Source organism: Harpia harpyja, chromosome 6 (genome assembly GCF_026419915.1).
Source record: "Harpia harpyja isolate bHarHar1 chromosome 6, bHarHar1 primary haplotype, whole genome shotgun sequence".
Lineage (NCBI taxonomy): Eukaryota > Metazoa > Chordata > Aves > Accipitriformes > Accipitridae > Harpia > Harpia harpyja.
The window spans coordinates 34,907,827-34,922,967 of NC_068945.1; the positions used below are offsets into that span (position 1 = coordinate 34,907,827).

General features: G+C 39.0%; 1 protein-coding gene across 1 annotated transcript in view; it reads left to right on the forward strand.

Annotated features, from left to right (window-relative positions):
• LRIG3 (leucine rich repeats and immunoglobulin like domains 3) overlaps positions 1-15,141 on the forward strand; it is a 44,474-nt gene that overhangs the window by 5,186 nt on the left and 24,147 nt on the right. The window contains exons 2-3 of the mRNA XM_052790582.1: positions 2,374-2,445; positions 2,761-2,835. Of these exons, the coding sequence (XP_052646542.1) occupies positions 2,374-2,445; positions 2,761-2,835 (147 nt within the window). The remainder of the gene's footprint in view (positions 1-2,373; positions 2,446-2,760; positions 2,836-15,141) is intronic.

Here is a 15,141-nt window from a genome sequence, read left to right on the forward strand (position 1 = left end):
GGAAAATCTGTAGGGGTTTAGACACCTGGAAGAAGGCGCAGATATGTATTAGGTGTTTGAGTCCAGAGCTGGGTCTCGGAAACATCCCCTCCGTGGCCACCTGAAGGTGGTGGAGGGTGTTCCCCTTCTCTAGGTGGCTCCCCCTGCCCCAAGCCTTCAACCCCTCTTTTTTGTGCTGGAAAATGCCTTTCACACCTGCGGGCCTGCCCTGTTCAGGCTTGGGAAACGTGGCACGTATCTTCTCCCTGCCCGTGGCCATGAGCCAGGCACTGGTGCCACAGCTCCGCAGCCTGCTGGGCCTGATCCATTTGGCTGGCTCAGAGCACACCTCGTAAACGAGTACTGGTGGTACCCCTTGTAATGCCCGTACGTGCCTGGGATTATTTTTAATGTTTGATTTCTTTTTTTTATTTATTTTTTTTTTTTAACCGCTGACTCCAGGGGAGGACAAAAGGGATGGTAGAATTGTCCTGGCAACATTGAACAAGTACTGCATAAAGCACCAAACAGTTGGGGGAGTCTAAAACGTGGTTTTACCGTCCCCACGTGCTGTCGAAGAAACCTAGGTGCCTGGCTGGGTTGCAGCATTACACCTGTGTCCAAGGCTGTGCAATGGTGGGTGCAGAGACACCTGAGTTCTCTGGATCTGCAGTTGTTCAGGGCTTAGTCACAGAGCAGAACATCTAGCACGGACGCTGAACCTGGCTTGATTTAAGCCAGTTCTGGTCTGTGTGCAGCAAGGATACGCCGATCATCAGGTTTCTTCACTTCCAGAACTGTAGATGGAGAGTAGACACATCCATGGCAGTCAGGCCTGTGTTTGGCATGCTCAGTATAGGTGACTGTACTAAGTCATATTATCCAGAAAAAGTAATGAATCCCAGGAGTTTGCTCATAGATTCAACTTGAAATACACTTCATGCCTGCGTGGCTTGATGAGGACCCCAGGCATGTTGGATGACTGTTCAGTGCTTAATTAGCACGGGGAAGAGTGTCATGAAGTGTAAGAAAGTTCTTTGCCTTTACCTGATGCTACAACAGCTCACTGCTGAAGCGTGCTGATGAAATTCTTCATGCATCTGCATTGCAGACTCTTACTGGAGTGAGTTTAAGAACTCCTTAAAAATAGTGCAGTTTTTGTTTGCTGGCTTGGATAAACTCAGTGTTAGAACATCCAGGGAGCACTTCGCAGATGGCTGAATTGGTGCAGGTGAGGTAGTGACAGGCTGTAGTATGGGAGCAGGAAGGTGCATGTTGTGGTGGATGAGTGACTGAGAAGGGAGAGATCTTCAACAGGGCTAGCCATGGTTACAAGACCAGTTGTGAATCTGTACCACTTGTGCAGATCTCTACAGATGTGCGAGTTTTGAGTTGCTGTAATTACCTTCTCTGCCTTCTATTGTACGGTCATTCTTTTATTTCTGTGATGTTTCCAGTACTTATGAGCCTACAGCAAAAGTTTCTTAGAACTCTATGGTGTTGCCAAACGTTTGAGAGGACATACGGTAAAGATGCATGGTGTCTGTAGGGAAGTGAAATTCTTGACAGCGGTCAAGAAGATGTCTTGCATTCTCAGTACTCTGGCTTGTTTTGCAGCCAACACTGCAAAGATGCTAACAAGATTTCTTATAAACAGCATCAATATATATTTGGGATCTCCAGTACAGAGTGGCACAAGCTAAGTGCTCGAGCTACTTCTTCAAGTATGATTAAGTGCAGTATTAATGTGACTAGTATACAGACATCTTAAAACTCAGAATGGAATTAGGCTTCCCCATGTCTGTTTTCTTCTGATATTGCTTGTTTAGGATCCCCATTAAATTTGGTTATGTAGGAATGGAGTCCTGAATTGTGTGAAAGCATGAAAATATAATTGAGATTTATGGGCAGTCCTCATTGTGCATTTACGATCTGTGCGTTGCTTTAGAAAAGTAACTGAGTAAATGGTACAAGTAGTATGATTGACTCAAGGAATGAGACTGCAATGAGCGTTGGTTTATGAATTTTCCTTGTAACCAAGAGGTTGCTTTAGCCAGATCTTTTGTTGTGAAGGGATGGGGGAGAGGGGTTGTTGGTGTATACAAGTTAAAATCTTAAGATGTTTTTCATGGGTCTTATACACATCCCAATGAACAGTTCTAAATTCTTCAGAGGTATAGGAAATTCTTTGACACTGCTGGCAGTGATCAAGGTATTTACACTTATTTATACCTTGTATACTCAAATGAGTTTCTATTCTGATCTTACTAATATGAAAAAGAACTTTTTATGTACTTGGAAACAAATGATAACATAATTTGGATTAAAATTGTATTGCTTTACCTGATGTTTTATGGCAAAACTGACAGGCTGTTTATTTTTGTAACCTCATAGGGACTTAAGTCACAACAAATTATCTTCAATCAAGACCAGTCTCTTGGATCACCTCCATAGTCTTCAGGAAGTGTAAGTTAATTTGTCTTAATTAAAAACAAAAACAAACCCCCCCCTCCCCCCCCCCAAACTCCAACAAAACCCAATCAAACCCAAAAACCCCAAACAAAAAGACCCAACCAGTATTTGTGTATGCTAATTGTATAGATATGTCTCTAGGGTTAATTGGTTGAACAAAAGAGATGTTTGCTGTTCTGATACGTTACATTAAATGAAACTGGAATTATTTTTGAATTTTGGGGTGACACTGTTTGGCAATTTAGCAAGTCCAATGTACCTGCTTCTGATTAACATCAAAGCTGACTCTCCCTTTTCTGATATTAATAGGAAGTTGAACAACAATGAACTGGAGATCATTCCAGATCTGGGACCAGTCTCTGCGAATATAACTTTTCTGTCTTTGTAAGTAGATCTTAGTCTTGTCCCTAGTTAGTGGAACTAACTCTACAGAGTTTGTGAAAATACGTGCATTACAGAGATTAAAGTGAAATAATTGGAAATAGAGCAGCTTGTGGTTAGGAAGTTGATTGTGTCATATTATTTAGCAGGTTGTTTAAAATGTGTATAATTGAGCTTAATCCTTGTAGTTTTTATGCTTCCCTCGGATACAAAGACTGCATTAGAATTAATTTATGTTGTGGTAGTGCCCAGAAGCCTCAGCCCTGTTGTGCTAGGCACTGTACAAACATTAGTAAACGTTACACAAACTTGTACAATGTAGACTTTAAAACAAGAGTTATACTCTATCATTACGCATCTTGGCTGAAATCCCACTTGCGTTAAATCATGGCAGAATTCCCTTAATTTCAGTGGGCAGTATGGGGAAATCCCCTCGAGACGCAGCTTCAGGACAAGTATCTAGGTTAGAATATGCTTTGCCAATATCTTTAAAATGTCTTTTTGAGCTCATTTGAATGTGTGGCATAATTTTTTTATGGCTGCAGTTAATACATATAATTGTGACACATGATTATGTCTATGTTCATTGTTTTGTTTGAAAGAAATTAGGAGGTTACTTGATGTGGGATCTGTAATACGGGTATAAAGTTGCAAAAGGCATACAGGTCCCATAACCAAACCAGTTGATTTTAAAGGAAGTTTTATTCCTGAGGTTTTCACTTGAAATCAGTTTGATTTTTTTTCCTGTGATCTAATTTCTCTAAAATGTTGAAGGAACTGCTAACAAAAATAGTTACTATCATACTATTAATTGGAAAAAAGAAAAGACATGTTTTTCGTGTGTGGGATTTGTGTTTTATCAATGGGAATCTAAAGTGTCTAAAGCTAGTAATATGTAGCCCTCTGGCCAAATCCTGCCCTTGAATACAAATTGCAAGTTACCTTTCTTGGAAGAACCCTGAAGGGTTAAAACAATACAGTAAACTTCGGAAAGCTGTTCAGTTAATTAAATTGATCACTGTTCAATTGCTTACATCTGGTGATTTATAGGGGTTTGTTTTTACTCTAGGCCCAGGTCAGCTAAGTCAGCTGGTGCAGCCGCTGTGTCTGGACTGCTCTGTTTGAATAAGAACTAAGTGACATTTGATACTGATGTGGTTTCTTAAAGATCAGAATCAGAAAAGAATGAAAGAAAAAGCAGATGGTGTCTGACAAATAACTGTTGAATTTAAGCATATCTTCTATTTTGCATTAGTGTTGACATTGTTTTTACACTGGCATAGCATTCTGTAGTTTAAGCATCTAATTGATCTGAAGAATTTTTTTTCTTTCTTTTTTTTTTTTTTTATACCACCTTGCTAAGGTTCTTTTTACCACAAGGTTGGAAATACTAACATAATAAAGTGGTTTATATATCCTCCTGCCTTACTTCTGATGAATACAAAGTTGAGAATTTGTCTTAGCATCTCCTCTAGTCCTTCTCATGGAAACTTAACTAGTTTAGATGAACCTAAAATCATCCTTCTGCAGCTGAGCAAAGTTACTTGTATTCCTTTGAGAGAATAAATGAAAATCAGTCACTGCAGGACTGGTTGTTCCATATCCTTAGGTCACTAGCTTGGTTCATTTATTCAGGTGGTCAAACATGGAAAAACCTTTGTTATATCTGTGCTCTGCACTTTATATGCTGACACTTAAAAGAAAAAAAAAAAAAAGTATTTCTAAAAGCTGTTATCATACTACCAATGCAGTTAAAGTTGGTCTGGTTGGGTGCTAGCTTGTTCTCATTCTCATTTCCATTACTTCTGTGTGGTGTTGGGAGATTACTGAGTAGGTGTGCTCCAGCTGAGATTTAATACCTATGCTGTGACCACAGCAGAGATTCCTTGATATCAATATGGTAGAAATAATTCATTAATTAATTTGAAGGTTTCACGTTAACTTATGAATGTCAGTGTATAATAGTTAAGACAATTGTTTGTTCTGTATCAAAACGGATTTACATAGAGCATAAAATTATAGAGTGGTATTGCATTTTTCAAAAAATAAAGCATCTTGTTTCTTTTGCAAAGGTTTCTCTTTAAAACATAGAATAGAATCATAAAATCATAGAATCATTTCGGTTGGAAGAGACCCTTAAGATCATCAAGTCCAACCGTTAACCTAGCACTGCCAAGTCCACCACTACACTGTGTCCCTAAGCACTACGTCTACATGTCTTTTAAATACCTCCCGGGATGGTGACTCAACCACTTCCCTGGGCAGCCTATTCCAATGCTTGACAATCCTTTTGGTGAAGAAATTTTTCCTACTATCCAATCTAAACCTCCCCTGGCGCAACCTGAGGCTGTTTCCTCTCGTCCTATCACTCACTCGTTACTTGGGAGAAGAGACTGACCCCCACCTCACTACAGCCTCCTTTCAGGTAGTTGTAGAGAGCGAAAAGGTCTCCCCTCAGCCTCCTTTTCTTACAGGTTGGAAGTTATTTATGTAAATATGTTATATTCTTTTATGTAGAATGAGATTTAAATAAAGAGGAATAGACATACAGCAGTTGTCTGGCATAAAAATAATATAGTGGTATCATAGATGGACAAATATTCAATCTAATGATTTTTTTTTTTAGAAGTGAAAAAATACGTTCAGTTATTTTTTTCTGTGTTGGATGTTATTTGGAGGAGTTGAATCAAACTGAGTTAATATAGCTAAGTCATGCAAAAAGAACACATGTGGAACAATTAGAATATAATTTTTAGAACCACTCTTCAAAGAATAACTGTACTTGAAACATCTGATGACTTTCTTCAGGATTTTAAACTTTTATATGAAAGGAGCTTGTGGAGCCTTTCCAAAACAAACCACTGTTTCCTTGTTGAGTCTTTGCTCCGGCTTTCAAATAATAGCAGAAAGGAGGGTGCTAGTCTTCTGAAACTTGGTTACATTTCTTGTGAGATCATATAGATTGGTTCATTACTGTTGGTTGAGAAGCCAGTTGGTTTTTTTCCAAGGAGTCTTCAAGGAATGCCAGTGCTTTCACTTCTTAGTACTTGTCATTCAGCTGTGGAGCCTTAGAATTTTACCTGTTCCGCAAGAATTTTCTTGCCCTGCAGAGGAAATTACACTGCTGATATGTCTACAGTGAAAAATAGTGCAGGTACCTCCGTACAGCACTGTATGTCTAAATTCTTTGAGCAGTATAAACAAGCATGGGTGGATTATCATGTTAGTGTAGTTTCCATTTCTGGAGCTACCTCATTTCTCACTATCTAATTGATATTTATCTAGCTTAGATGTTTGCATACTGTTGAATTATGCAGGATAAACATACCCAGAGCAGTAGATGTTCCCAGTCTCATGGTCACACTCTGTCTGTAACATGGAACAACAATGCCAACATTTTGTTTTTATGGATGCCAGTTGGGAGTTGAACACCATGGGAGAGAAAAGTATCAAGCAGGCACACCCCCACCACCACCCTGGGAAGACCTTATGTCTGCGTGAGGGGAGTATGCAAGCACATGCAGGCACACTCTCATTATGATTTTATTCACGTGATGAGTATGTATCTTGTCACATGGCATAGGAGAGCTTCTGAGTCTCCTGGGAATCTGGAAACTGTTGTGAGCTAAATGGGTGGTACATTGGGTTAAGTCTGGTCAGGAGGCTTTAGGTTGTGAAGCTGTGATGGCTTGCCTGACACTAACAGATATAATATGTTCCAGACAAAGAATAGGATTCATTTTCTCTACCCTAAATTCTTGAAAGTTTTTGACATTGTAAATACGAGTTACTAAGTGTAGATCCTCTTCAGGATGAGTGGAGAGGAAAAGGCTCTCTGAAGTGATTTGTCTTCTCTAAGATAGTTCAGATGACTTTCCTACTGAAGCCCATCTAGATACCTATTTTAAACTAGCTTTTAGATGTCTAAAGTTAGGTTCTTTTTGAAATATCTAGCCAATGTACTTGGGCATGCCTGTTTTACAGTGGTGTTACTTGCAAAGGTCTGATTGCATCTTTCAGCATGTTGAACCATTTAAGTAAATTATTGGAAATTAAAATTGCAGGGTGTTCTTTTCTCTCAGCCACCCAGCCCTTTTCTCTGTCTTCTGTGAGAGTAGGCAGGAAGAGAGCAGTTTATCGAGGCAGAAGGAGGGAAGTTCAGCCATTTGCCAGAGACTGCCAGCTCTCCAGTCAGCACAGTAGCTCTAGCCAGGAGGCCAGGTCCCCCCAAGTGCTGGACAACATAAGCTTTTGGGGAGAGTACTGGATTTAACAACTGATTACCACAAATATATAGTGTACAGGTGCTACACACAGTAATGTAGGTGTATTTATCTATCCCTAGAAGTAAAATATGTTAGACGTTTCCTAATTTGCATTCCTGAACTGCTTGTAAAAACAGTTAAATTAGTGTAGAATTGCTTTGAATGGTTGTGGTAGAAAATTCTGCAGTTCTGGGAGAATAAACAAGTTACTTTTCATTGTTTCTAGATAGGTGGATTGCTTTTGTGTCAGGTAGAGAAGTGGGCACTAATGCCCTCGTCCCAGGAGAACAAGCAATTTGGTTCCCATTCTAATGGCATTCCTTTTCCAAGATGTACCAGTCCTGTCCTGTTTATCCTGAAAATCTGCGATGTTGATACATGAGAAGAAAACTAGTATTGCCTTTTAGGTCTGTCATTGCTGTAAAGTATTGTACCTAGGCTGAATCCAGAAATAGATTGAAACCGAGTAATATAAGTACAATAGCCTTGTACAGAAGTCCTGCATGGTGTTTAACTACCACCTACCATTTGCATAGGGGTTTTACTTTAAAACTTCAGAAAATGTTAACTGCTTTTAGTGTGTTTAGTGCTTTGTAAGGAAGAAAGACACTGATTTGCAAATGCTACAACTTTATTTAAGGTGATGTTTAAGGATATACGGTTTAAATAAGAAACGCATGCTACTTTACTTGCAGAATTTTTAAAAATACATAATTGCAGACATCACCCAACATCATCAGTGTTGAGTACTGTGGAAATAGGAAGGCAGCAGTTATTTTAAAGAGACAGAACATCTTTGAGTATTAAAGAATCCTACCTCCCCAACTAAATTTTACTGTTCTTATCAAAACGTATATGTAGAGCTAGACTTAAGATGAAAAAAACATGTTTCTTATTACCCACATTGAGGATATGTTATATAGTAATCATCTTGCTCCCTGTAGGGACTAGAAGAGCTGTACGTGCCAAAGTCTCTAGTGCGTATAGTGAAATTCTAATGTTAGGCTAGCTTTAAACGATGGAGTGTTTTAAATAAACTTTTGATTTTACATTTTATTGAATAGGGATTATTTTATTTAAAAGCACTAGTACATATGGTTGAGGTGATTTAGATGGAAATATCCTTGTAGCTTACATTGTAAAGACTGATCATGTTAGTCTAGAACACAAACAAATATTTGGTCTTACTAAAGCCAGAGTGGACAATACGAAGTTCATGGTGCGGAAGCGAAAGGAGTGTGGATGATTCACAATTCAGTAATGTTTTTCAAGTTTTACATTAATATGTGGTTTGTATTAGGTTCCCACTTCACTTTTTTCAGAATGTGAAATCTTCTGTTCATAAGAGGCATACAGAATATGCACCATGGCATAGGTTTTCCCCTGCTTTGCTGAGGGGACCCTCCAACCCCATCTGCACAGGAAACCTTTGAGGCAGTTAAAACAAGGAGCCGCACGGCCATTAGCTTTTGAGTTCTGAGATGATGAAGAATGTTGCCAGTATTGAGGAGGTTTCTTGAAATGTGCCCACTTGTTTGTTAGGTGCTGGACTGAATCCACAAGTCACTTTTCTGAAGGCTTTCTACAGTCATCAGTTTGTAATGTCTTTCTGTCGGTATATGCTGAGTTTAAATGCATCGTATTTGAAGACACGTGTCTTGTGTCCTGGATGTTTAAAAAAGTAAATGAACAAAAAGTATTAACAAAAAAGATTGGTCAGGAGATAAAAACAGGACAAAAGGACTTTAAAGTAGCCAGTCTTAGGTGACTGCAGGGGTCACAAGTTTTCACAGTAAGCAAAATTGTTTGAACTTTAAATGTAGCTTTCTGATCAGCCAGTATAAAATGACTCTGATGACTTGGTTATGATGACTTGATTATTAATCTCAGGCCTTTGGTGTTCAGTGAACACTTCTGAAAAGCAAATCTAAAAGCTAGAAGTGAATTGCTGTACTGGAAAAGTACAGTCATTCTCTTCAAAGGAAAAAAAAAATAGCAAAATTACCTAAGCCATCAACAATTTGTTTAAAAAAAATTATTATTTTGATCACTGAAAACAAAAAAAACACAGGGAATGCCTAAAAAGTTTTTTTCAGGTCCAGACGGTAGTCTGTGCTCTGAATGGGAGGTTCTACTTGTTGCTCATCTAACCCACACAGCTGCAGCAGGGAATTTATTGGAGAAGATGATCTGCAAGTTTTAGTGTATACTAGGCTTCATAAATAACTTAATTTTGAAATTTCAGAGTTTATCAGAAGAGCCCAAGTTTAGCTTTGTGTCTTCCTGTATTAGCTCCTTCCTGCTACCTTGCTTAGTTGCTCATTAATCCTGATTTCAGTCATCAGTAAAGTTTCTTCAACGGACAGCACGCTTTGCTCTAATCTGAATAAAATCCTGTTGATGAAGGAGCTAGTTACAACGCGGTTGTTTCTTGAGATTGGTAAAGCATTGTGCTGTCAGGCGGTGGAGACAGAGCTAACTCCAATGTGACACAAACCTTTAGTGTGTGAAGCTTATGATACTGCAGTGTCAGTATCTACTTACAGGGCTGTCGGGGTGAATGGGATTGTTCATGCTACCTAACTTAAATATGTAATCTGAAGAAGGATTTTTCTTTATAGCTCTTAAACCTAAGTAAACTAACTCTTAAGTTGAAGTGGCTTATCGTAGATCTTTGCTAAACAAGATGCTGAACTTGTGACTAAAGATTTGTAAATTCATCTGTATTTTAGGCAGTTTCGTGCTTGCTTCCATTCTCCTTACCAGGAAGAACAAGGAAGAACAAAACAGTCTTGCCTTCTTCATATGGGGGGGAATAATAGAGCATATACTGGTCACTGGTTTTCATTCTTTGTTAAAAAAACAATAAAATCTTTGTTGCCAAAAAGGTACTCTTCCAAAATTTGAGTGTGTGCTGTCGCATCCTGGCTTTGATTAACCAACACACAGCTTAAATGCCTATCTAACTTTATGCACAAATGTAGTTACTGAAGAAAAGTGGTGATTAATCCCTTATACTATTTAGAAGGGATTTTATTTTAGTATTATGTGTCCATTTCTGTTGAAAACATGGAAGAGTATATTAAATATGTTTTGTGATAGTGGACATCCCAGATCATGCTTCAGATAGTCATATTGAGAAGTAAAATTCAACTAATTGAACCAAACATGCAAAATAGATTATACATTTGTCCCAGCTGGCAATGTGGAAATGAGAGTGTTAGTTTGCACTGTGTGGCAGTATCTTGATGAGAAAAATGCCTGTGAAGGGCCTTCTGTAAAGAGAGAAGATTTTTCATAATCCTTGTTTGCAAGATAATTTGGAATAGAGGTAGGTATGAGAAATCTGCCTCTTTGTCATCTCACAGTAGGCTGGGAGTGGAAGTTCTGTGTAAAATCCAGGAGAACGCTGTCTCAGTTCGCATTTAGAAAGCTACAGTCACAAGAAAGAAGTTTAGATGCAACTCCTGAAAATGAAAGCTTACATTCAGTAGGAGTGGATGCCTTTCCCTTCTATGCTTGCCAGAGAAGGTGGTATTGTGTGTTTATAAAGCTAGCATACTAAACTGAAGTCTGGCTCCCAATATTAAGAAAATGTTGGTCAAATATTTTACATCCTTGTCATCTCTTCAGCTACCACTTTATTATGGGAAGGATTAAGATTTGGATGCTGCCTCGAAGAGTTTGTTTTGAAGAAGGATTGAAAGAAAGGATAGAGGAATGCCAGACTGGGCTTCAGGCGTAAGGCTACTTGGAGGAAGTCCCAAAAATGGGAGTGGTGGTAAGCCATGTGTGACTTGGGCTGAAGTTGTGATCAAAAAGGTAGAGTGAAGAAACTTACTGGAATTAGTTCTTGCAGTCTTTGACATTTGGTGTGGAGACTAAGAGGAAGTAAATGAAAGAATTTGAAAAGGAACCTGTCTTAGAGTTGCAGACATGGAAACTAGATTTTTATGGCAACAATTTAAGCTGAATGATGGGAAAGGGAAGAAGTATGTAGAAACCCAGAGTTTGTTGTAGCAAAAATAAAAAGTAGTGACAGCCTAAACGAATGCTTTTGCAATGAGAATGGAAAAGAATGCAAATTTTATGAGCTATTTGCAGTGGAAAAAAACTGGCATGATTTTCTGATCAACAGTGTTAAAGAAAAAGATGAATTAAAAGGAATAAGAATGGATCAGAAAAATAGAGAACACTGTTCCCATGTGACAAAGTGGAAGAACGGTAGGAAATTTTACCAAGGAGGAGGTGCCAAGTTGTAGGGCATACAGTACGGAGAAGGATGGAAGTCAGAATGAAGTTAAGAGGTCAGGCATAGGTATTGGGCTTATATCTTAGAGAAGTGGTAGGTGGTTATTGCAGTAGAGCAGTGAAATGTAATGACTTGGTGTCGAGTGAAATAGAAGTGGATAGGAGAGCATCTCTCAACTTGTACTAACAGTTGAGATTGGGAGTAGATGTAGAAGGGTGTGCGGTCTGAAGTGCCTAGACTTCGGTCTGTGCCCTCCGAAAGGTAGGGTTGGCTCTGTAACAATAAAGGATAGGTGTTTTTACTTAACTAGTCCGTACATCAGATTAGAAAGATGATTTATAATACTGGAGGGCACTATGCTGGGTTTAATCTAGGTTATACTTATAATTGTCCAAGACTGTAGCATTCACTAACAGTCACAGAGCTCACCAGATCTGCGGTGGGTTATTATTCCTGTTGTCAACTCATGCTGAAATAGCTATGCCTGTACTGCTTTTGTTTACTGTTGTTAAAGTGATGAACTTACACCTTCACTTGGCTATCACATGCTAAGTAACTTGTGATTATTTTGGAAAGGCCAGAAAGTGGAATGGGAAACAGACTCCACGGTATCAAGAAGAGAGTTTGGAAGGAAAGTTTAATTAATTACATATTGGTACTATGACTGGAATCAGAAGAGAATTGCTATGGAAGTATCATGTGTTTGGAAGTTTGGCAGCTCTGATCCCAGAGCTGTTTCATTCTGCATCTTTCTCTTCCCCTTTTCCCAGTTTATGTTTGGTTTGGGAATCAACAAACCTTTGGTCTCAAGTTTTGGACAGGGTGTCAGTAGTCTACAGAGTTCTGAGGTTTTGTTTTCTACTTTATGCCTGTATACTGCAAAAAGCACAAAAAAAATAAGAGCAGAGACTTGCTGACATGTGGCTTGAAAGAGCAATGACAGGCATGGATCATGGAATGAAGACCTTCAAAAGAAAGAACAACTGCTTGCTGCAAGAAACGTTAAGAAGCCTGTGTCTGAAGGAGGCATCAGACTTGTAGACCTACCAGTAGGACTGGAAGTGAGCCAGAATCCTGACTCTATTTCTGGCATCTTCATCTTGGAGAAGAACAGGTTCACTTGAAATATTTCTGTATCTAATAGTTGCAAAGATTCAAACAACTGGATGTTCTTAGTTCAGTGTGGTTGGGTGTCTAATGGTGAGAAGAGCATGTAGTCTCTTTCATATCAAGGGATTTTTTTCTAAGAGTAGTGTTCAGCTTGAAACCATAATTACAATATTTTAAATTATGTAATTGTTCATTACAGTATGGCTAATTTTAGTAGTCAAATGAGTAGAAATTGAAGAAAAACAATCTTTTCTCTCTTTCTTCTTGTAGGAGTTACTGAGACTCTTCATTCTGATATGTGCTCCTTAAAGTTGTCCAGCCTTATCCTAAAAACCACAAAGCATGTGGCTTTCAGCCCTTTTTGAGGAAGTTTATTACAGTCTTGATCTTTCATCTTTACTATCAATTATTTTTTTTCTTTTTGCTTAAATTTTCTTTCACTCAGTGTCTTGACATCATTGTTTCTTACAGGAGCTCCCAAAGTCCAAAGGAGTTTGGGAGGACAGGAGGGGGAGCACAAAAAACAATAGATGATATGCCAGGAGTCGTATGATGTCAGTGGGTGAGTGGAGGGAAGAACAGGTGAAGCAACCACAAAGATTTGAGGAAATGTGAAAAAGGGGGCTGTGAGCTGTAGTGGCACGTAATGGAGACCACCCGGTATGTGCTCGGATGTGGACAGTCACGTCTGCTTTGCCTGTGCTCTGATACAGCTGCCTCCAAGCCAGCTCTAATCTGGAAGCCATGTAAACACAAGACGGTCAAACTAAACATCCATGAACCCCAGTGTCTTGGCTTCAGCACCGCTCAGAAAGATATATCTAGCCCTAGCAGAGTGCTTTTTTCTCTTTATATATCCTCTTAGTCTCTAGCAAGAGACTCTAATACGATTTCATTTGCCTGTTTGTGGGGCGTATTCAATATATCCTGCCTCTCAGGGCTCGGTTGAGGGACAGGAGATACTGTATTAGTCCAGAGTCACACAGATGTTAAAACAGTTATTTTGCATCTAACAGCTTTGGAGAACTGGCTGCACAGACACAGCTCTCCAAAACTGTCTTTCTAGACAGCTTGTTTTTTACCAGGTTGCTCCACCTCCAGGCTCCTACACATGCTCCTTGTCGGTATCATGGTGTGAGATAAGACTAGGAGGTTCTCAAAATACAGCAGATCAAGATCTACCTGGAAGAAAAGAAAGAGTTATGCTGGAGAAGGAAGTGCAAGGGTATTTTTTGGTGCTGAGATTTTGAATAGAAACAAAAGATAGGACTTTAGGTCTTAATCTGTTTCTGAGTTGGGGTTTCCATGTTACAGGATCAGAGTAATGAAGCTTGCATAGATATTTCTCTTAGGTAGAAAACATTACATATTGACAATCTTTATCAAGAGATACTCAATGATACTATCTCAGATCTTTAAAAATTGGGGTTTTTTTTCAGCACATAAGAACTATTATGTCTAAATGGTGTTAACTAGATCCTTAGCAAAATGGATACGGAAGTTGCTGTCCTGCTTTGTATTTCCCCAGAGGCAAGGAAAGTACAAGTCAATATGTCAGATATGGTGTAGCTGTTGTTTATGTAGAATGAATCTTGGGATCGTGATTGATAGGGCTGTTAGAGATGTTTTGGCCTAGTGGTGTGGTTAAAGTCATGAATGCTGAGAGGGAAAGCTAAGGTTTCTCATACCCATAATGAAAAACTGATATTCTGTCTTAAGCTTCTATTCACACAGGCTTATGTAAAAATAATTCAGTCAATCTGCATGCACTCTTGGGTTGTTGGGGGTTTTTTGCTGCATGTCAGGGTGTAGGCACTCAAATTGCAAAAGGCATGTTCAAATTCATGCAGGTATTTTTGGTGGTTTTATCTGTGTTCCTCGGTGCTCCTGCTGCTTTAGTTGTAACAGGAGAAGTTGTAAGGAAGCTGTAGCGTTTCGCTGTTTCTTGCACCTGAAGAAATTGTGGTCAAATTGCTGCAGGTCCGCTTCTGTGAGAACTTGATGCACTGGTTCTCTTGTTGCAGGGGATCTCTGTTGCTCTGATCTCCCCTTGAGGGTCTGTGAAATGAAACCAATGTGGTGTGTGCAGCTTCTTTTGTCTGAGCACGGTAATAACAGCACTTTGTTGGAAAGTTGTTTTTTTTTGTGGTGGTTTCCCGCCCCCAGAGAGCAAACTTGTATGTCATTGTGCTGACACAGAGGATACTGTTTGGTTCTGCTTTGACAATTAGATAGGCTTTCATTTTCAAAAATGTCCTTCCTGACTAATTTTGACGGTGATTTGGCAGTTATGAGGAAGCCAATACATTGTTTTTATTTGCTTTACTTAAGTGATGATTGTGAAGAAAAATCAAATTAGAATTGAAGTTTCTCATTTTAACTAAAGAGTTAAAAATATGTTCAGTGCTAGATAATCTCCTTCCAGGTGTGAATTATGGCACTTAAATTTTCTTGAAGAGGAAACTGGACTGAACCATTCAGATATTTTGCATTTGAGCAGCTTCTACAAATATGAATAAGCAGGAAGGTGCAGTGAGGGCTGGTTTGATTTTCATTGTGAGATGGGCTAGGACTTTGATGTGTAGCTCTGTTTCAGTGAACAAAAGAAGTTGCTTTCTCCCCACAGTGTGACCTTCTCCATCTCCAAAAAAGAAAAACGTTCCCTGAAACAAACAAGCTGGG